This window comes from Bombina bombina, chromosome 2 (assembly GCF_027579735.1).
Source record: "Bombina bombina isolate aBomBom1 chromosome 2, aBomBom1.pri, whole genome shotgun sequence".
NCBI classification, from domain to species: domain Eukaryota; kingdom Metazoa; phylum Chordata; class Amphibia; order Anura; family Bombinatoridae; genus Bombina; species Bombina bombina.
In genome coordinates, this window is record NC_069500.1 from 1,319,247,780 (window position 1) to 1,319,269,662 (window position 21,883).

Sequence of the window (21,883 nt, forward strand, 5' to 3'; positions counted from 1 at the left end):
GTACTTTAGAGCACAGTAGTTAAGAGCTTTATGAACCGGCGTTAGCCCAGAAAGCTCTTAACTCCTGGCTTTTCTCTGCGGCTGGAGTCTTGTCGTTAGATTTCTAACGCTCACTTCAGCCAAGACTCTAAATATCGGCATTAGAAAGATCCCATTGAAAAGATAGGATACGCAAATGGCGTAAGGGGATCTGCGGTATGGAAAAGTCGCGGCTGGAAAGTGAGCGTTAGACCCTTACCTACACGACTCTAAATACCAGCGGTAGGACAAAACCAGCGTAAGGGCCCCCTAACGCTGGTTTTGACGGCTAACGCAGAACTCTAAATCTAGGCGAAAGATAATAACAGAATCAGATGTCCAGACAAAAATCCCAAGTGAAAATGAAAATCAGTGTCTCAGTGTCCAATGTGAAAAAATATATAAAAATATATAAAGGGAAAAATAAAAAATACAAAATATAAAAAATTTAAAAATTTATAAAAATAAAAATGAATGTAAAAGTATCCTAAGAAAAAAATCTATGGGATATTTATGAGCAAATTGGATTAGGTGTACACCTAGTGAAGTGAAAATAATTTAAATGAAAAAATATGTATTAGTATTTATAAATCCGATCGTAGGTGGTGAAAAATAGGCTTTTATGTAATTATCCTAAAATGGTAATTTGCCTGATTACGATTATCCTCAAAATCTTTATAAATGTTGATCCTCAATAGGTGATAGTAGATATTCTAAACAATGTATGACTGTTTCCTATAAGAAATCAGTCTTGAGTAAGGTCCTGTTTAGGACCGAAATGCGTAGACAAACGCTGATATAACGGCTCAGGTTCATCTTATACTGGTAAGCATAATACTTATCTTTAATGAGATTCGTAGCGTTATTGCACTATGTATGCTATTTCTTATAGGAAACCGTCAAGCAAAAGTAGGAGAAACATTAGGGTATAAATGGTGCCAGAAGAATAAAATAAATAATAGGAAACCGTCCATAGACAAGAAAAAATGGGCTGGGGCCGTGGACTCTCCCTATCCAGAAGGAATTTATCTGGTAAGTATAAATTATGTTTTCTTTCCTAAGATAGGGAGAGTCCATGTCTTCTTTCCTTACCGTTGGGAAAAGTATACCCAAGCTCCAGAGGACACTGAATGAATAACGGGAGGGAACAAAAAGGAAGAGGTGGACCCTATTCTGAGGACACCACAGCCTGCAAAACTTTTCTCCCGAAAGCTGCTTCAGCCGAAGCAAAAACATCAAACTTGTAAAATTTTGAAAAAAGTATGTAAGGAGGACCAGGTAGCCGCCTTACAAATTTGATCCATAGAGACTTCGTTCTTAAAGGTCCAAGAGGAGGCCACTGCTCTAGTGGAATGAGCCGTTATCCTCTGAGGAGGACGATGTCCCGCTGTCTCGTAAGCTAAGTGGATGATACTCCTTAACCAAAAAGATAGGGAAGTCAAAGTAGCCTTCTGCCCCTTACACTTTCCCAAATAGACAACAAACAAACAAAGAGGAAGATTGTCTAAACTCCTTAGTAGCCTGAAGATAGAACTTCAAGGTGTGAACCACATCCAAATTGTAAAGTAAGCGTTCCTTCGATGAAAAAGGATTAGGAAACAAGGAAGGAACCACAATCTCCTGATTAATGTTGCGATCTGACAAAACCTTAGGAAGAAAACCTAATTTAGTACGTAAAACTGCCTTATCTGCATGAAAAATCAGATAAGGGGGCTCACATTGCAAAGCAGAGATCTCACAAACGCTGCGCACAGAGGCAATAGCCAATAAAAAGAGAACCTTCTAAGATAACAATTTAATGTCAATGGAATGCATAGGCTCAAACGGAACCTGTTGCAAAACCCGAAGAACAAGATTTAGGCTCCAAGGAGGAGCCCCAGATCTAAAAACAGGTCTGATCCTAATCAGAGCCTTAACAAAGGATTGCACGTCTGGAAGCTCAGCCAGTCTCTTGTGCAATAAAACCAAAAGGGCCGAAATCTGTCCCCTCAGGAAACTAGCAGAAAGGCCCTTCTCCAGTCCATCCTGGAGAAAAGATAAGATCCTGGCAACCTTAACTCTGTGCCAGGAAAAAACACGCTCTTCATACCAGAATAAGTAGGTCCTTTACACCTTGTGGTAGATACACTGAGTAACTGGTTTACAAGCTTGAATAAGAGTATCAATGACACTCTTAGAGAAACCTCTATTGGCTAAGACTAAGCGTTCAATCTCCACGCAGTCAGCATCAGAGAATTTAGATTTTGATGAACAAATGGACCATGTATCAGCAGGTCTCTGCGACAGGGTAACTTCCACGGAGGAGATGAGGACATCCCCACTAGATCCGCGAACCACGTCCTTCGCGGCCACGATGAAGCATTCAGGATTATTGATACCCGCTCCTGCTTGATGCGGGCCACCACTCGAGGAAGAAGCGGTAATGGAGGAAAAAGATATATGAGTTTGAACCTCCAGGGCACCTCTAGTGCATCTATAAGATCCGCTTAGGGATCCATCGACCTCGACCCGTACCTGGGTAGCTTGGTATTGAGACGGGATGCCATGAGATCTATCTCCGGTGTCCCCCACTTGCTGCAAATCTCTGCAAACACCTCGGGATGAAGAGACCATTCCCCTGGTTGGAAGGATTGCCTGCTGAGAAAATCCACCTCCCAGTTGTCCACACCGGAATGTGGATAGCTGACAACGAACAGCTGTGGGCCTCCGCCCACTCCAGAATCTGAGATACTTCCTTCATCTCCAAGGAACTTCTAGTTCCTCCTTGATGGTTGATGTAAGCCACCAAGGTTATATTGTCTGATTGGAATCTGATAAACTGGGACGAACCCAGAAGTGGCCAAGCCTTCAAGGCCTTAACGATTGCCAGTAGTTCCAAAATATTGATCGGCAGGGAGGACTCCTCCTAAATCCACAACCCCTGTGCCTTCCTGGCACCCTAAACAGCTCCCCATCCAGATAGGCTTGAGCCCATAGTCACAATCTCCCAGGATGGTCTTAAGAAGCATGTCCCTCGGGACAAATGATCTGGACAGAGCCACCAAGAGAGCGATTCTCTTGACCGGCTGTCTAATACAATCTGCTGAGACAGATCTGAATGATCGGCGTTCCACTGCCTCAGCATGCACAGTTGTAAATGTCTGAGACAGAACCTGGCAAAAGGAATGATGTCCATGCAGGACACCATGAGACCAATCACCTCCATACACTGAGCCACAGAGGGACTCAAGGAGGTCCAGAGGGCAAGAGATGCCGAAGTTAGCTTGCAACATCCCTAGTCTGTTAGAAATATCCTCATGGATAAAATATCCTCATGGATATGGAGTATATTATAGTACCCATGAATTCCACCCTGGTACTTGGGGTAAGGGAATTCTTTTCCAAGTTTATCTCCCATCCATGTGATCGAAGAAGACTGAGAAGGGACTGTGAGAAATCTTCCGCAAGAAGAAAGGATGGTGCTTGCATCAAATGGAAGGGCAATGAACTGAAACTGCTGATTGATTTTTGTCGTTGGGATTTGTCAGAACGAAAGGAATGAAAATTAGAAGATTGTCGTCCCTTAGACTTGTTGTTCTTATCTTGCGGTATGAAGGCACCCTTGCCTCCAGTAACGGTAGAAATAATGGAGTCCAGGCCTGGACCAAATAAAATCTTTCCCTTGAAGGGAAGAGAAAGGAGTCTGAACTTTGAAGTCATATCCGCAGAACAAGAGTTCAACCAGAGCACCCGGCAGGCTAGGACCCAAAACCAGAGGCCTTTGCATTTAGGCGAATAATTTGTGTGTTCGCATCACAGATAAAAGAATTAGCAATTCTCAGAGCTTTAATTCTGTCTCCTCGAGCGGAGAGTCCACCTCAATTAGTTCCGACAAAGAGTCGCACCAGTAGGTAGCCGCTCCGGCAACCGTGGCAACTGCAGCTGCCGGTTGAAACAAAAAACCTGTATGTTGAAACATCTTTCTCAGAAAAGTTTCCATTTTCTTATCCATCGGCTCTCTGAGCAAAGAACTATCCTCAAGAGGTATAGTAGTATGTTTAGCAAGCGTAGAGATAGCACCATCCACCTTAGGAATCGAACCCCACAAATCTAGTTGAGACTGGGACCGGGAACACCTTTTTAAAAGTAGACGAGGGGGAAAAGGAAGAATCAACTCTTTCCCATTCGTTCCTAATAATGTTTGCCATCTTAAACGGCACAGGAAAAGTAAAAAGGAACTGTCTAATTTAGGTATCCTAGGTTCTTCAGGCAGCGCGGCCTCTGGAACCTCTAACATAGACAGAACCTCCTTTAATAAAAAACGCAAGTGCTCAATTTTAAATCTAATCTAAAGGATAGTTCCTCCACAACAGGAGGCTTAGACGCTAAGTACTCGGACCCAGAAAGTTCGCCCTCTGAAGCTAGAGGTTAACTCATCATCGGATAACTGGGACATAATAGCTAAATCCGATAAATATTTAGATGACTCCGGGTCAGGAGAGCTATGTTTAACCTTTTTCTTGCTTTTGTTAGAGCAAGGTAATGCACTAAGGGCCGCAGATACCGCCGTTTGTAACTGCGCGGCAAAGTCCGCAGGAAGAAGGCCCCCTCCGGATGGAGGATTAGATGTGCTACGGGGAACTGCAGTGGAGTGGATAATGTAGCAAGGGTAGTAATCTCATGGGACGCCGAGTCCTGAGAGGTAGATGGCTCAGAGGGACTAAGAGCCTTAGCAGGCTTATCTCCGTTCTTAGACTTTATAATGGTGTTAAGGCATGTGGAACATAATTGAGTGGGCGGGAAAACCATGGCCTCCTCACAATATATCCACCACAAAGAAAAACATGGAGCGCTAGCGTATGTAAAACATAACCTTTATTGTGGTTATTTAAAATTAGGACATAGTCAATCAAAAAATGATTACGGCTTTGCCGAAACGCGTAAGCCTGCCAGCCAGAGGTATCCCATCTCTGTCCTTTTTTGATTGACTATGTCCTAATTTTAAATAACCACAATAAAGGTTATGTTTTACATACGCTAGCGCTCCATGTTTTTCTTTGTGGTGGATTTCCTTGCCCTGAGAGCGCTAGTGTCCCTGCATTATATGCTGCAAATTATCCCCAGAGCATATGCTGAATACCACTACGCTGAACACTGAGCACAGAACGCTGAGATACCAGTGGAGCCCCATTATTGGTCCGTATAGAGAGGCGCAACAAAAGGCAGCCTGAGGATTGGAGGATACTGAGTGGAGGCGTCTAAAGTGATGACGCACGTGGTACCTGTTTAGCTATCCGGTTGGAGGATCATCCGTTGTAACTTGGACACGCCCCCTGGTGGGCGCGGAAGCACGGTGCCTCTGGAAAAGTGCCGGGTAGCGGTGGACGAGATACGGAGATACAGATCAAGAAAAAGGTGTATATGACGCCGGCTCTGCTTGGAAAGGATCCTGCTGTAAGTTTAAAGCTCCCCGGGTGGAAGACAGCAGAGGTGAGACTGTATCTTTCTGATTATCTCTACTACATAAGATTGAAATGTACATTTGCTCTGGGTACACTGCAGTTCTGGTTTCCTGCGGTGCATGAAGGGAAAAAAGTTTTCTTTGCAACATCTATTTTGTTCTTGTTTTTGTAACTGATCCTCTCATTTGCTTTTGGTATTGTGCTCCTCACAATATAAACAGGTATGATTTAGACCAGGAGTACCTTCTAACATGTCAGAGTCCTCCATAGCTCAGGTTATACCCACAGAAGGACACAAATAAAAATGTTTTTTATTATAGAAAACTGCACCTTTATACTCCCAATGGCTGGGGCACTCACAACCTCCTAGACCCAGACAGTTAACAAGGGAAATGCTCTCCTCAGGTTCAAGTCTCAGCTGGAATGAAGGAAATGAACATAGACCACACCCGGTCATATGGAGGGCAAGACAGTACTTTGCTTGTTATTACAAGTACAGCAAGTAATAGGAACTGTGCAACACTTTCAAAAACGAAAGTGAAACTTAAAAGTGAAACCTGTTTGCGCCTGCCAAAAACACACAGTCTATCAGCCCAGGAAAAAAATCACACGAAGTAGCATGTAAATAATTAATACACTGATTAATTAACCCCACCTGTTCAATAAACCCCCTTCAGAGGATATTAACCCTGGATCCTATCAAGGTATAAAGGAGCCACACTGTGACCCTGTTAAAGCATTTTATGTTTAAAAATTGAAACAATCTTACCTCCAGGATCCATGCTGTGTAACAGAACATGAACACAGCCTCTCAAGTGTGACAGCATTATAACAGCGCTCCTGACATGGACTTGAGTGAGAGAAAGCAGGCAGTGAAACTCTTCAACACTGATTCCTTAGGAGCTGTTAGCAGTAGTCTGGATGGTTTCAAAGAAAAACTTTCCCTGCATCTCCAGACTCTTCATCAATACTCTCACTGAGAGGTTGACATGACTACTTAAAACTCCAGTCCTATCTCGAAGGGCAGATACCCTTTTTCAGGACTCTTCGAATCTTCTGACACTTCTCCCTAACGTGACGAAAGGCAAAGAATGACTGGGATATTTAAGCCTTTGGCTGGGATGTCTGCCTCCTCCTGGTGACCAGGTGTTGTATTTCCCAACAGTAAGGAATGAAGTTGTGGACTCCCCCTATCTTAGTAAGGAAATTAACAGGACTGTGAACCATCAGCCTTTGTTGATATGAATTCATGATTAACCCTTTTCTGCCTTATTTGGTGTATAGCTTATCATGATCATTAGTAGAGCTGCTAACATGTTTATTATTTTAGGTAAAGGAACACAGACAGAGCAAAAAACAAACAAACAGTGATGTAAAGAAAGAACATACACGTATGAAAAGAAAATGTTTGAATGTTTTAGTATTACACAATTGCTTTCATATAACAATGATTTTTATACCTGCAAAATTCAGTTCCGGAGAAGCAATACAATACTGGGACCTAGCTAAGCACAGCTGGTGAGTCAATGACAAGAGGCATATGTGTTTAGCCACTAACCATCAGCTAGCTACAGTAGTGCATACTGAGCCAACCCCTCTTATGTTTACGACATAGGATACCAAAAGAACAAAATACATTTGATAATATATTTACTCTCTCTTACAATTGCATGTTCTACCTGAACCATAAAAATGTAATTCTGACTTTTATGTTACTTAAATTACTTTTATATTTATAATTTCTAAATGCAAATACATATAACTGGTGGTCTCCCAAGAACTGCTGTTAAATTCTTAGGGCCAGATTACAAGTGGAGCGCTAAATATCGCTTTTGTGAAAGCGATATTTGTACTCCAATACGTAATACCAGCGCACGCTAATGTGTGCTGGTATTACAAGTTGACAGCATTGCGAATGCGAGCTTGCGTTCGCAAGAGCGAGCTTCCATATGGGAGCCTTGTTCTGATGCCGTCATACATGGCACAGAAGATAAGCGAAGCAAAAGGGGTAAGTAGCGCAGCAATGGGCACCAGTTTAAAATATATATGTATAAACACATAAATATATATGTATATAAGCATATACATATATATATTTTGGAAATACACAGTTCCCATAGACCGCAATGTAAAGGCACTTTTCAGTGCTGTTTTTTTTCTAACACCCCACACCCACCAACTTTAGCCCCCAAAAACTGCCAGGTGCAGTTATTTTATTAAAAAATAAAAATGCTACAATTTTTATTTCTTAATAAAATACACACCACTTTATTTTGGGGCAAATGGAGCACATTTATAAAATTAAACAGAGATCTGATCTCTGGTTAATGATATTAGTGCTAATTGCTACCGTGAGCTTGCTGTAGCAATAACCAGACACTTTGAATGGCTGATTAATTATCACATGCCCGCAAAGAGGCAAATTTGCCCGTTTGACGGCGCATGATAAATTAGCGCTGCACTTGTAATCTAGCCCATAATTTTAAAACATTTTCACTATACATAATTTGGCGCCTCCTAGTGTCATTTTTTTTTAGTAACGATTAAAAATGATATTTTCTTCCAAATCATATAGTATAGCACTAAAATGAACATGTGTTTGTAATTATACTCTTGCTGAAGAAAGAAGCACACTAAGATCTTAAACAATAATTTATTACATTAAAAAAAATCTGCTTGCAAGTTAATAATCAAACCAAGATTAAAAAGCCCACTTTACAAAAAAAAAATAGTTTTATTTTAACCAAAGTTATAGCTTAGAGGGAAAAAATCAGGGGAAAAACAGTGTAATGCAGCTAAAAGCATTCTGCAAGTCACTTCTGAGGAAGGTGGCCATACCCTGCGGAACCATACTGAGTGAGCAGTACTTCAGAAGTCTGGTAGGCGCTTTCATTTGTTATGATAAAAAACAGAATTTATGCTTACCTGATACATTTCTTTCTCTTGTGATGGATTCATCCATACTTATGGGATATTCTCCTTCCCTACAGGAAGTGGCAGAGAGAGCACCCACAGCAGAGCTGTCCATATAGCTCCTCCCTTAGCTCCACCATTCGACCGAAGGCTAGGAAGAAAAAGGAGAAACTATAGGGTACAGTGGTGACTGAAGTTTTTTAAATAAAAATATACTACCTGTCTTAAATAGACAGGGCGGGCCGTGGACTCGATACATCACAAGAGAAAGAAATTTATCAGGTAAGCATAAATTCTGTTTTCTCTTGTAAGATGTATCGAGTCCACGGATTCATCCATACTTATGGGATACCAATACCAAAGCTTTAGGACACGGATGAAGGGAGGGACAAGACAGGTACCTTAAATGGAAGGCACCACTGCTTGTAGAACCTTTCTCCCCAAAATAGCCTCTGAAGAAGCAAAAGTATCAAATTTGTAAAATTTGGAAAAAGTATGAAGCGAAGACCAAGTCGCTGCCTTACAAATCTATTCAACAGAAGCCTCATTTTTAAAAGCCCATGTGGAAGCCACTGCTCTAGTAGAATGAGCAGTAATTCTTTCAGGAGGCTGCTGGCCAGCAGTCTCATAAGCCAAACGGATGAAGCTTTTCAGCCAAAAGGAAAGAGAGGTAGCCGTAGCCTTTTGACCTCTCCGTTTACCAGAATAAACAACAAATAATGAAGATGTTTGACGGAAATCTTTAGTTGCTTGTAAGTAGAACTTTAAAGCACGAACCACATCAAGATCGTGCAACAGACGTTCCTTATTTGATGAAGGATTAGGACACAGAGAAGGAACAACAATCTCCTGATTGATATTCCTATTAGAAACAACCTTAGGAAGAAACCCAGGTTTGGTACGCAAAACCACCTTATCTGCATGGAAAACTAGGTAAGGTGAGTCACACTGTAAAGCAGATAACTCAGAAACTCTTCGAGCCGAAGAGATAGCTACTAAAAACAAAACTTTCCAAGATAGAAGCTTAATATCTATGGAATGCATAGGTTCAAACGGAACCCCTTGAAGAACATTAAGAACCAAATTTAGGCTCCATGGTGGAGCAACAGGTTTAAATACAGGCTTGATTCTCACCAAGGCCTGACTAAACGCTTGAACGTCTGGGACATCTGCCAGACGTTCGTGTAAAAGAATAGACAAAGCAGATATTTGTCCTTTTAAGGAACCAACTGATAATCCCTTCTCCAATCCTTCTTGGAGAAAGGAGAAAAATTCTAGGAATCCTAATCTTACTCCATGAGTAACCCTTGGATTCACACCAACAAAGATATCTGCTCCAAATCTTATGATAGATTTTCCTGGTGACAGGCTTTCTAGCCTGAATCAGGGTATCAATGACCGATTCAGAGAAACCACGCTTTGATAGAATCAGGCGTTCAATCTCCAAGCAGTCAGACGCAGAGAAGTTAGATTTGGATGCTTGAATGGACCTTGGATTAGAAGGTCCTGCCTCATTGGCAGAGTCCACGGTGGAACAGATGACATGTCCACCAGGTCTGCATACCAAGTCCTGCGTGGCCACGCAGGCGCTATCAGAATCACCGAAGCTCTCTCCTGCTTGATTCTGGCAACCAGACATGGGAGGAGAGGAAACGGTGGAAATACATAAGCCAGATTGAAGGACCAGGTCACTGCTAGAGCATCTATCAGTACCGCCTGGGGATCCCGGGACCTGGACCCGTAACAAGGAAGTTTAGCGTTCTGTCGGGACGCCATCATATCCAATTCTGGTGTGCCCCATAGCTGAGTCAGCTGGGCAAATACCTCCGGATGGAGCTACCACTCCCCCGGATGAAAAGTCTGACGACTTAGGAAATCCGCCTCCCAGTTCTCTACCCCTGGGATATGGATTGCTGAGAGATGGCAAGAGTGATCCTCCGCCCATCAGATTATTTTGGTTACCTCCATCATTGCTAGAGAACTCCGTGTTCCTCCTTGATGATTGATATAGGCTACAGTCGTGATGTCCGACTGAAATCTGATGAATTTGGCCGCAGCTAGCTGAGGCCATGCCTGAAGCGCATTGAATATCGCTCTCAGTTCTAGAATGTTTATCGGGAGGAGAGATTCCTCCCGAGACCATAAGCCCTGTGCTTTCAGGGATTTCCAGACTGCACCCCAGCCTAGCAGGCTGGCATCTGTCGTTACTATGAGCCACTCTGGCCTGCGGAAACACATTCCCTGAGACAGGTGGTCCTGAGACAACCACCAGAGAAGAGTATCTCTGGTCTCCTGGTCCAGATGCAGTTGAGGAGAAAAATCTGCATAATCCCAATTCCACTGTTTGAACATGCATAGTTGCAGTGGTCTGAGGTGTAGGCGGGCATAAGGAACTATGTCCATTGCCGCTACCATGAGTCAGATTACCTCCATACACTGAGCCACTGATGGCCAAGAAATGGAATTAAGAGCTCGGCAAGTGATTAAAAGTTTTGATTTTCTGACCTCCGTCAGAAATATTTTCATTTCTACCGAGTCTATCAGAGTCCCTAGGAAGGAAACTCTTGTGAAAGGGACGAGAGAACTCTTTTATGTTCACCTTCCATCCGTGACATCTCAGAAATGCCAACACGATGTCCGTGTGAGACTTGGCTAGCTGGAAAGTCGACGCCTGAATTAAGATGTCGTCTAGATAAGGCGCCACTGCTATACCCCGCGGTCTTAGAACCACCAAAAGGGACCCTAGCACCTTTGTGAAAATTCTGGGAGCCGTGGCCAACCCGAAAGGAAGGGCCACAAACTGGTAATGCCTGTCCAGAAAGGCGAATCTGAGGAATTGATGATGATCTCTGTGATAAGGGATGTGTAGATACGCATCCTTTAAATCCACGGTAGTCATATATTGACCCTCCTGGATCAGAGGAAGAATAGTCCGAATAGTCTCCATCTTGAAAGATGGTACTCTGAGGAATTTGTTTAGAATTTTGAGATCCAAGATCGGTCTGAAAGTTCCCTCTTTTTTGGGAACCACAAACAAGTTGGAGTAAAAACCTAGCCCTTGTTCCGCTCTTGGAACTGGGCGGATCACTCCCATGGTATGTAGGTCTTCTACACAGCGTAAGAACGCCTGTCTCTTTGTCTGGTTTGCAGACAATTGACAAATGTGAAATCTCCCCCTTGGGGGGGGGGAGAGTCTTTGAAGTCCAGAAGATATCCTTGGGACACAATTTCTAAAGCACAGGAATCGTGGGTTAATAACCCTTAAACAAGCCACAAAGACCCCTTAAAGTCCCTCAAAAAACGTTTTATTTGTAATTAAACCAAAACATTTTTTCCTATTAGTGTCACCAGTAACTATGAGCCCTTTATGCAAGCTTGGATTCCTCTTTTACTGAATACAGCTTACCTTTCCCTCATGGGGATATTGCCAGCCTTTTCTAGAAATAACACAGTCTGTCTAGAAAAAAATAGACTGAACATACCTTAATGCAGTTTAGCCTGCAAACTGTTCCCCCAACTGAAGTTTTCCTGTACTCTTCAGCCCTTGTGAGAACAGCAGTGGATCTTAGTTACAAAGTGCTAAGATCATCATCCTCCTTGCAGAAATCTTCATCCCTTTTCTGCCAGAGAGTAACTAGTACACACAGGTACCATTTAAAATAACAAACTTTTGCTTGAGAAAATAAAAACTAACATTTTTGTCATCACACTCCCTTTGCCCTTCCTACCAGTTAAGCAGGCAGAGAGAATTACTGGGGTGGTGGAGCTAAGGGAGGAGCTATATGGACAGCTCTGCTGTGGGTGCTCTCTCTGCCACTTCCTGTAGGGAAGGAGAATATCCCATAAGTATGGATGAATCCGTGGACCCGATACATCTTACAAGAGAAATGGGAAAGGGGGATAGAGGATGGCACTACTGAATGGTGACCCAATGGGAAATAATTCAAATTACTTAAAGGGATAGTAAATCCAAACTAAACGTTCATGATTAAGATAGGGCATGTCATTTTAAACAACTTTCTAATTTACTTTTATCATCAAGTTTGCTTTGTTTTCTTGTTATTCTTAGTTGAAAGCTAAACATAGGTAGGCTCATATACTAATTTCTAAGCCCTTGAAGGCCGCCTCTGCATTTGACAGTTTTTCACCACTAGAGGGCGTTAGTTCATGTGTTTCATATAGATAATATTGTGCTCATGCACGTGAAGTTATTTAAGTGTCAGCACTAATTGCCTGAAATGCAAGTCTGTCAAAAGATCTGAGATAAGGAGGCAGTCAGAAGAAGCTTAGATACAAGGTAATTACAGAGGTAAAAAGTATATTTCTATAACAGTGTTGGTTATCCAAAACTGGGGGAATGGTAAATAAAGGGATTATCTATCTTTTTAAACAATAACATTTTTGGGGTTTACTATCCCTTTAAGAGAATAGGTGCTGTATACAATTTAATTCAGAGCAAGAACAAGTAGTGGTTGGACCAACTACAAGAAGTGTATACTAAATAGCACTCCTCACCATTGTTACAACTGAGAATAAAGTTGTTAATCAAGGTTAGACGTGTGTCTATTTATTGAGGTTTGCACTTATAAGCATACATGAAATCCCAATTAGTAGGAACACAACAAAAGGGTTTAAAAAGTAGATTTTATTGGTTAAATATTAAAAGAATGAGAAAACACACACTTTAAAACAAATAGTTAGAACACAATAATAATAAACCAGTGTAAAGCTAATGGGATAGCTGAGAGTGTTAAATTGTTAGAAAAATATAAATCCTAATAGTTGCTTAACAGACTGGAACTGTGTAGTACTCCCAAATAGGGAATACTAGGAGCCAGTATTTCCCAAAATAATATCACCATAGAAATGTATAAGTGGTCCGAGACTCTGAGAATAGTATATTGTGGGAAACAGATCTGCACTATATAATTGTCCAACTTAATGTATTTGCTATATCATGTCCCACTCAATGGTGGTGACTTGTTATAAATAGTGGCTAAAGCCCAAATATAGTATTAGTATTGCAATAACTCCCTATATATATATATATATATATATGTCAGGGCATGTATATATTATATAGATCAATTGCCAAAATGACACGTTAGGAATAGATGAATAAATGATTGTTCTGGCTCTCACTTATTTATTTTATTGAGACAATAGTGCTGAGACCATGGACTATAGCTGCAAAGTTTAAGTATGTTATATATATGTTTTGAAACAATATTGTTGCAATCAACCATTATATGTTCAGAGTATCAATGTCAGACATCCATGTTGATAATGTGAAGTTACCAGTGTATAAGACATTGGAAAGTACAGGTTCCGTCCTGTCAGAAACCCCTATGTATCTAATGGGTTAACAGATGTTAATAGTATCAAATATATGGATCTCGCTATATTAGCGTTTCAAATATTGGATTATTATATTATTACATAGAACCCGGAGACTACTGAGGTATAACAAATGTGTTGGGTATACTCATACATATATATACAAAACACGGAAGGGGACTGCACTCCTAGACCGGACCGGGTACACATACCATGACCCTGCAACATGCTCAGCCCTGGGTGCTCACTGGCACTCACAAGAAGCTGTGCTGTCACCAGAGTCACAGGCAGTTAACCCCAGACAGGTCTGGGTGCAAGAACCATAGGGGAAATTACAAAACAAATTAATACAACACACAGAGAAAACCCTGCACTTTTGCTTTTAAATCTTGGCTTTTAAATCTTAGCTGTGAGCTATATCCAGTATATATATATGTCCTTGTCAGAAACCCCTATGTATCTAATGGGTTAACAGATATTAACCCCTTAACGACCAAGACATACGCCACACGTCCTCAAAAAAAAAATACACTTAATGACCGAGGACGTGTGGCATACGTCCTTGGTCTGGAAAGCAGCTGGAAGCGATCCTGCTTGCTTCCAGTTGCTTTCCGGTTATTGCAGTGATTCCTCGATATTGAGGCATCCTGCAATAACCTTTTTTAGCAATCCGGTGCAGAGAGAGCCACTCTGTGGCCCTCTCTGCACCGGACATCACCGGCTAAATCCGTTGGTGGGTGGGAGCCGGTTCGGGAGGCGGCCATCGATGGCCCTGATGATGTGTAGGGGGGCGGGCTCATGGGCGGGGGTGATCAGAGGCGCGCACGGGCGCGCGCACGTGCACGGGAGGCCGGGGGCGAGCGTGTGCACGGGGAGGGAGCGGGTGGGAACCGCTACACTACAGAAAAATTATGTATGAAAAGTTGAAAAAAATAGTTTTATTTATGTAAAAATACATTAGTCAGGGGGTGGGGGATTGGTCCGTGGGGGGGGGAAGCTACACTACAGAAAAACAGGCAAAAAAATAAAAAAAAAACATTTTTTTTGCAAACTGGGTACTGGCAGACAGCCATAATACACGTGTGATGCGCAGCAGCACTTAGCGGCCTTTTAATTACCAAAAAGCAACGCCAAAGTCATATATGTCTGCTATTTCTGAACAAAGGGGATCCCAGAGAAGCATTTACAACCATTTGTGCCATAATTGCACATGCTGTTTGTAAATAATTTCAGTGAGAAACCTAAAATGGTGAAAAATTTAGCGTTTTTTTTAATTTGATTGCATTTGGCGGTGAAATGGTGGCATGAAATATACCAAAATGGGCCTAGATCAATACTTGGGGTTGTCTACTACACTACACTGAAGCTAAAATTAACCCTAGAAGCTCCCTACATGCTCCCTAATTAACCCCTTCACTGCTGGGCATAAAACACGTGTGGTGCGCAGTCGCATTTAGCAGCCTTCTAATTAGTAAAAAGCAAAACCAAAGCCATATATGTCTGCTATTTATGAACAAAGGGGATCCCAGAGAAGCATTTACAACCATGTATGCTATAATTGCATAAGTTTTTTGTAAATAATTTCAGTGAGAAACCTAAAGTTTGTGAAAAAAATTGTGAAAAAGTGAACAATTTTTTTTATTTGATCGCATTTGGCGGTGAAATGGTGGCATGAAATATACCAAAATGGGCCTAGATCAATACTTTGGGATGTCTTCTAAAAAAATATATATACATGTCAAGGGATATTCAGAGATTCCTGAAAGATATCAGTGTCCCAATGTAACTATCGCTAATTTTGAAAAAAAGTGGTTTGGAAATAGCAAAGTGCTACTTGTATTTATAGCCCTATAACTTGCAAAAAAAGCAAAGAACATGTAAACATTGGGTATTTCTAAACTCAGGACAAAATTAAGAAACTATTTAGCATATGTTTTTTTTTTGTGGTTGTAGATGTATAACAGATTTTGGGGGTCAAAGTTAGAAAAAGTGTGTTTTTTTCCATTTTTTCCTCATATTTTATAATTTTTTTTATAGTAAATTATAAGATATGATGAAAATAATGGTATATTTTGAAAGTCCATTTAATGGCGAGAAAAACGGTATATAATATGTGTGGGTACATTAAATGAGTAAGAGGAAAATTACAGCTAAACACAAACACCGCAGAAATGTAAAAATAGCCTTGGTCCCAAACGGACAGAAAATGGAAAAGTGCTGTGGTCATTAAGGGGTTAAAGAGACACTGAACCCAATTTTTTTCTTTCGTGATTCAGATAGAGCATGACATTTTAAGCAACTTTCTAATTTACTCCTATTATCAAATTTTCTTCATTCTCTTGGTATCCTTATTTGAAATGCAAGAATGTAAGTTTAGATGTCGGCCCATTTTTGGTGAACAACCTGGGTTGCTGTCCAGAGATCTGAACAAAAAAAAAAGCTTAGATGCCCTCTTTTTCAAATAAAGATAGCATGAGAAGAAGAAAAATTGATAATAGGAGTAAATTAGAAAGTTGCCTAAAATGGCATGCTCTATCTGAATCACAAAATAATTTTTTTGGGTTCAGTGTCCCTTTAATAATGTCAAATATAAGGATCTCGCTATATAAGCATTTCAAGTTTGAATTATTATGATATTACATAGAACCCAGACACTATTAAAGCATAACGAACGTGTTGGGATATACAGGTATATAAGACCCAGATAATTTACTAACAAGGTGATAAAGTGAAAAAATATATAGTGTAAAGAGGGGAAATAATTAGAAAGGATATGTTTCCTTAAGAATTCATTATGATGTGATTGTGATGTCGAGCGTAAAATATTGTGATTATTGAAGAAATTGTCAAACTAGCCAATAATGTGTTAAAGTGTTATAAAAGATAATGTTAGTGATCTTATATGGATATATACAGATCTTTATTATGGCTAGAGAACTATAATAGAGGTGGTAGTAATATTATTAATCTTGAACCCAGTGAACCCAGTATGAGAATCTTATTCCCATACTGGTTATATTATTAGATGGAGATTTGTATTTATCCTAGAAAACAGTAAAAATGGTTTTGTTCATTCATCCCATTAGGGTGCACACTATCTCCATCTACATTCTTTTCTTAACAGTGCTTGTTCCAGATTTCCTCCTCGGATTCCAAGAGAGATTTTCTCTAATCCTACACATTTTAAGTTTTTGGCATTGGATAGATGGTAATTCAGGAAATGTGCAGCTACTGATGTTAGAGCTTTGCCTTCCTCTTTATCCTTGATAGAATTTTTGATATTCCTAAGGTGCTCTTGTAATCTTGTTCTAAGCTTTTTGCTCGTCATTCCAACATAGAATTTGCTACAGTCACATATGAGCAAGTACATTATTCCCTTATTACTTTGTGAGTAACGTAACTAAATAAAGGAAAAATGGCTATCGCTGTGAGCTGTTCTCTACAAAAATACTGGAAGACATGCAAGTAACTGGGCACAGGTGGTAGGTGAGGTTACACAATGACCTCTCTCCAAAGCTCCCTTATCCAGATCCGCCTGCAGGAACTCAAGAACTCTAGTGATAACCTTTGCAAGCACAGCACATAAATAGGTATATGTAAATAAACATATTTTAAGTCTATGGTAGACATAAACTGACCCTCCTGCACAAAAGGAAGTAACACATTGTCTCCATCTTAAAAAAAGAAGCTTTCAGGAATGTGTTCAATATTTTGAGATCCAAAACCGGCCAAAAGTACCCTCTTCCTTTGGTACTATACAGAGAATTGAATATAAACCATGGTTTAATTCTGATATTGAAACTAAACTCCCATTAATTACAACTCCCATTACTTACAGATCTCTTACACAAGGCAAAAAAGCTTGAACCTTTAACAGATCTTAAGGCACTCAATATTTTTCTTTCGCTATTCAGACAGAGCATAAAATGGTATATGGGGATGAGGGAGTACTAGGAAGAGGGATGTGGATTTATATAAGTGTGAAGTATTTAATGCTTAGTTTTCATTTAAATGGTATAGCACAGATCTACACAAAGAACTACTTGAGTGGATTTTGAGCCCACCATAGGCTTAGCGTTTAAGCATCATTCAACAGAAATTTGACATTGTACGCCTGTGCTGACATGGAGATGCTAGCGCGCCCTAGACTACCACTCAAGCCAAACATTTTTAGACTTTAGTAATATGAGCGCAAAAATTTAATCAGAATGGATTGCTTTCTAGAGATGTTAAAGCACCTCAGCACTAACTATTTTGTCCCCCACTTGTAATTTAGCCCCAGGTTCCCAGAAAGATTACTCTTTTGTTTGATTTTAAGCTCTACCACTCAACAGCTATAATATGAGTTTAAATAAATTTGACATTCTAACAAAAATGTAAAGAAATAACATACCTGCAACTGATATTCAAGTACAGGTATTTCTCCTGCTTCAGTTGGCCCAAACTGTCGTCGTGTTGCAGAGAAACGAACGGCTATGGTTATTGCAAGCTTTAAGTTGACGACTGCCATTCCAATAATTGAAACCCGGCCACTTGACAAGGTTCCAAGAGAAGCACCAAGACGTTGTTTGGGGTCCTACAAGGGGAAAATAAAAGAAACACACAAAGTTTGACATCAAGGGAATCTTGTGCCAAATTTATAAGAACATAAAAAGGTAAACAAATGGATGTTGTTTAAAGGGTGATGTAATCCAAAATTTCCTTCATGATTCAGAGAGAGGATTCAATTTTACAAAAATTTTACAAAAAGTCTCCAATTCATTTCAATTATCAAATTGACTTGGTTCTATTGATGTCCTTTGTTGAAAAGCAGAGATGTAGGCTCAGAAGTCTGCATGTGTCTGGAGTGCAGGTTTGCAAGAATACATTCAAAGTATTAAGTTATAAATATGCAAGAACACTAGATGGTAGCAGTGTTTGCGACCTACATAAGTATGCCCCTCAACAAAGAATAATATAAGAATAAAACAAATTTGATAACAGAAGTAAATTGAAATTTGTTTTAAAATTATATGCTCTGTATGAATGCCCTTAGTAGTGGTACACTCCAAAGTCAATACATTATTATGGTGTGTTCCTATGGCAGATGAATGCAAAGGACAGAACCATATGAAACACAAAATTATCTGTTTTACAGAAACAGGGCAGATGGGATATAATATCAGTTACTGAAAATCTTCTTCCAATGTATAGATATTTTTACCGGTAGTGGATTACAAGGTATATTTTACAAACCTGCTGCTATGTATATTAGCTTTGTCTTTTATTTGCCTTTGTATTATAATTAGTAACATTAATAACATACTATTAAATCATTTAAATGTACTTTACAATCACCTTTGTGGGTTTAGTAATATTTATTCAAGTAGAAGTATTTATATATGGGTCATGGTGACTTGCAAAGCTTCAGAAGTGATACTAACTTGTTTCATTAAATATCTCCCTAATTTAAGTAAAAGCTGCTTAGATTTAAGGTAACACTATTAGGAAGTGTCTGATTCTGTGCATTTGCATCCTGGGACTTTATTGCTCACTAGGTGATACGGACAACTGTCACATAAAACAAGTTAGTTTATTTAGCACAGAAATGTCTATTTTTCAAAAAAACAAAGCACTATACAGTAATAATTAAACTTTTAGATAAAAAATAAACATTTGTGGTGCATCATTTCCCTTTAAATAATAGCCGATAATGACTTAAAGGGATCGATAGGTTAAAAAAAAAAAATGAAATGTGCACAGGTGCATTTAAATTTTAAATAGAAGCATTTGAGCAATATACATCAATTAGCAAAAGTGCTTCTAGTAAAAGTTATTACTGTTAGCAGCATACGCACATATCCTGTGAGGGCCTGTGCACCAGTATTTAAAAACCAACCACACCTTCTCAGAGAGCTGGCAGTATTGTGTGTATTGGTTCTGAAGACATAATTGTGCCATACAAGCCACTGCTGAGCCTCTGAGAAGGTGTTGTGTTTGAACACTGGGGCATGGGCCCTCACAGGATACGTGCGTATGCTGCAGAAAAACAGTAATACTTTTACAATAGGCTTTTTTGCTAATGGAAGTTTATTGCAAAAATGATTAGATTTCAATTTGAAGTGAGCCCATGCACATTTTATTTATTTATTACTTTTCTATCCCTTTAAGGAGAATCTAGGATTTTATACCTACCTTATACACACTTGTATATGACCCACTAGATGATATTTCGCCAGTGCGGTTCAGTAGGTTTTCTTGAGGAATTCTAACATTGTGGAACATTGCAAAACTGTGTGGAAAAAAAAAAAAATATGATAATATAATATATATCTGTTTAAAAAAAAGTTATGAAGTGCTCATCAAAAAATTTGGACACATAGTAATGCACTTACAGTAAACAAAATAACTGATAATGTATTAACATGAAAGAAATGTTTTATAGCGGCATAAATGTACTTAAAAAATGCTCTCACGTGTTAGAGCATTTTATTATTGCACTATTGCTTGCATGTAACTATGTGTTTAACTTTTGCAAAGGGCTTAAATGCATAAACTCAGCTCCAAAGCAGCAATGCACTACTGGAAGCTAGCTGAATATATCTGATGAGCTAATTACAGGATGCATATGTGTGTAGCCACCAATCACCAGCTAGCTCACAGTAGGCTATTTATGCTTCTAAACCTACATAGCTATACTTTTCAACAAAGAATACCAAATGAACAAAACAAATTTGATAATCGAAGTAAATTGAAACTCTCTCTGAGTTTAATTTTGACTTCCGTGTTGTTTAATTCATTTTAGCTTTCACTTGTAGAGAAAAAGCTCTATTTAATAATATATTTAATTAATACAGGAAAGCTCCTTTGTACTCAAAGCCAAGTCTTGAAGCCATAAAACATCTAATGTCATTTTTAGATCTTCCCCACGCTGCATTTTTTTGTCCCAAGAGAATTTGTTGGGCTAAAGTAAATAATGGAACATACTTTTAAATTAAATTACAAGTCTAGTTAAGCCATCTTTTTGTTCCAGAAATATCTAAAGAGCTAAAAAAGGACATTGCTTGGTAAAGCAACAAAAAAACGCTAAAAAATAGCTCAACAAATTATAAGTGTTAAATTTATACTGTAACATATTTCTATTCTTTTGATTTAGACAAAGGCCCAGAGTTATCAAGGATTCGGAGCGCCCTTGGCTGCAGGTTTACCGCTTCTTAACCCACTTCGCCACCCGTTATGTGGCGTATGTCAATCCTCTGGACATTTCCAACTGGGGAGATTGATACTTCTCCTCGAGCACGATTGGGTACGCATGAGCTGGGGCGGCGTTGCACACTAGCTGCAGTGTGCAATGATAAATGCAAGCAGTGTATTGCTGCCCGCTAGACGCGAAGTCGGGCTAACAGGGGCAAATCTGGCCCCAGAATAAAATGTACAATAAAAAATAAATTTTTATTAATATATATTTTATTAGAAGTCGGTAACAAATACATGATGATCAAAGGATTCTATTATTAAACAAATGAGGATCTAATAAATAAGTAAGCTGAATGAATATGTACAAATAATGTTAATTTAAGGTCATGTATTTCCTGTCCTATTGCACTGGAATTTCAGAAGAAATATAAAAAAAACTGTAAGAGTTTGCAATATTTTGCTCTTTAAATATACTGATCTATTGTAAGGTTTCATCATCTATTGTATGAGAAAAAATTTAATGAATCCCATAGATTAAAAGGAACATGTTACCCAAATTATGGATCACTTGAAAGTGTTGAAGCATATCTGTAAATCACGGATTAGAAAATATCACATGAACATCTCTATGTAAAAATATAAAATAACAAAAGGTAGATATTTTAACTCAGAATTTCTTCAGTACACCTGAGTAAGTGCTCTATGAGCAGTTATCCTTAGCTACTCTTTTTACTGTCATCTGCATTGCGAAAAACAAACACCCAATCAGCATCATCAGAGCTGAGTTTAAACTCGACTGTGATATTGTGGAATTTTACCATAATCTCGCAAGATTTAGTTGTACCAGTGGCGTCACTAGGGTTGGTGTCACCCGGTGCAGTAAGTTATGGTGTCACCCCCCCCCCCCCCGAAAGCAGGCACACACAAAAACACAGGCACACACACATACAAACACTCAGACACACTTAAAAACATACTCAGATGCACACACAAACACT

The 21,883-nt window shown here is 39.6% G+C and overlaps 1 protein-coding gene across 2 annotated transcripts in view; it reads right to left on the minus strand.

The window, feature by feature from the left end:
• The window catches only part of ACOX3 (acyl-CoA oxidase 3, pristanoyl), a 278,298-nt gene that overhangs the window by 167,028 nt on the left and 89,387 nt on the right, over positions 1-21,883 (minus strand). For both annotated transcript variants that reach the window (XM_053704177.1, XM_053704176.1), the window contains exons 8-9: positions 19,884-19,980; positions 18,103-18,285 (exon numbers count right to left, since the gene is read on the minus strand). In XM_053704177.1, the coding sequence (XP_053560152.1) occupies positions 18,103-18,285; positions 19,884-19,980 (280 nt within the window). The remainder of the gene's footprint in view (positions 1-18,102; positions 18,286-19,883; positions 19,981-21,883) is intronic.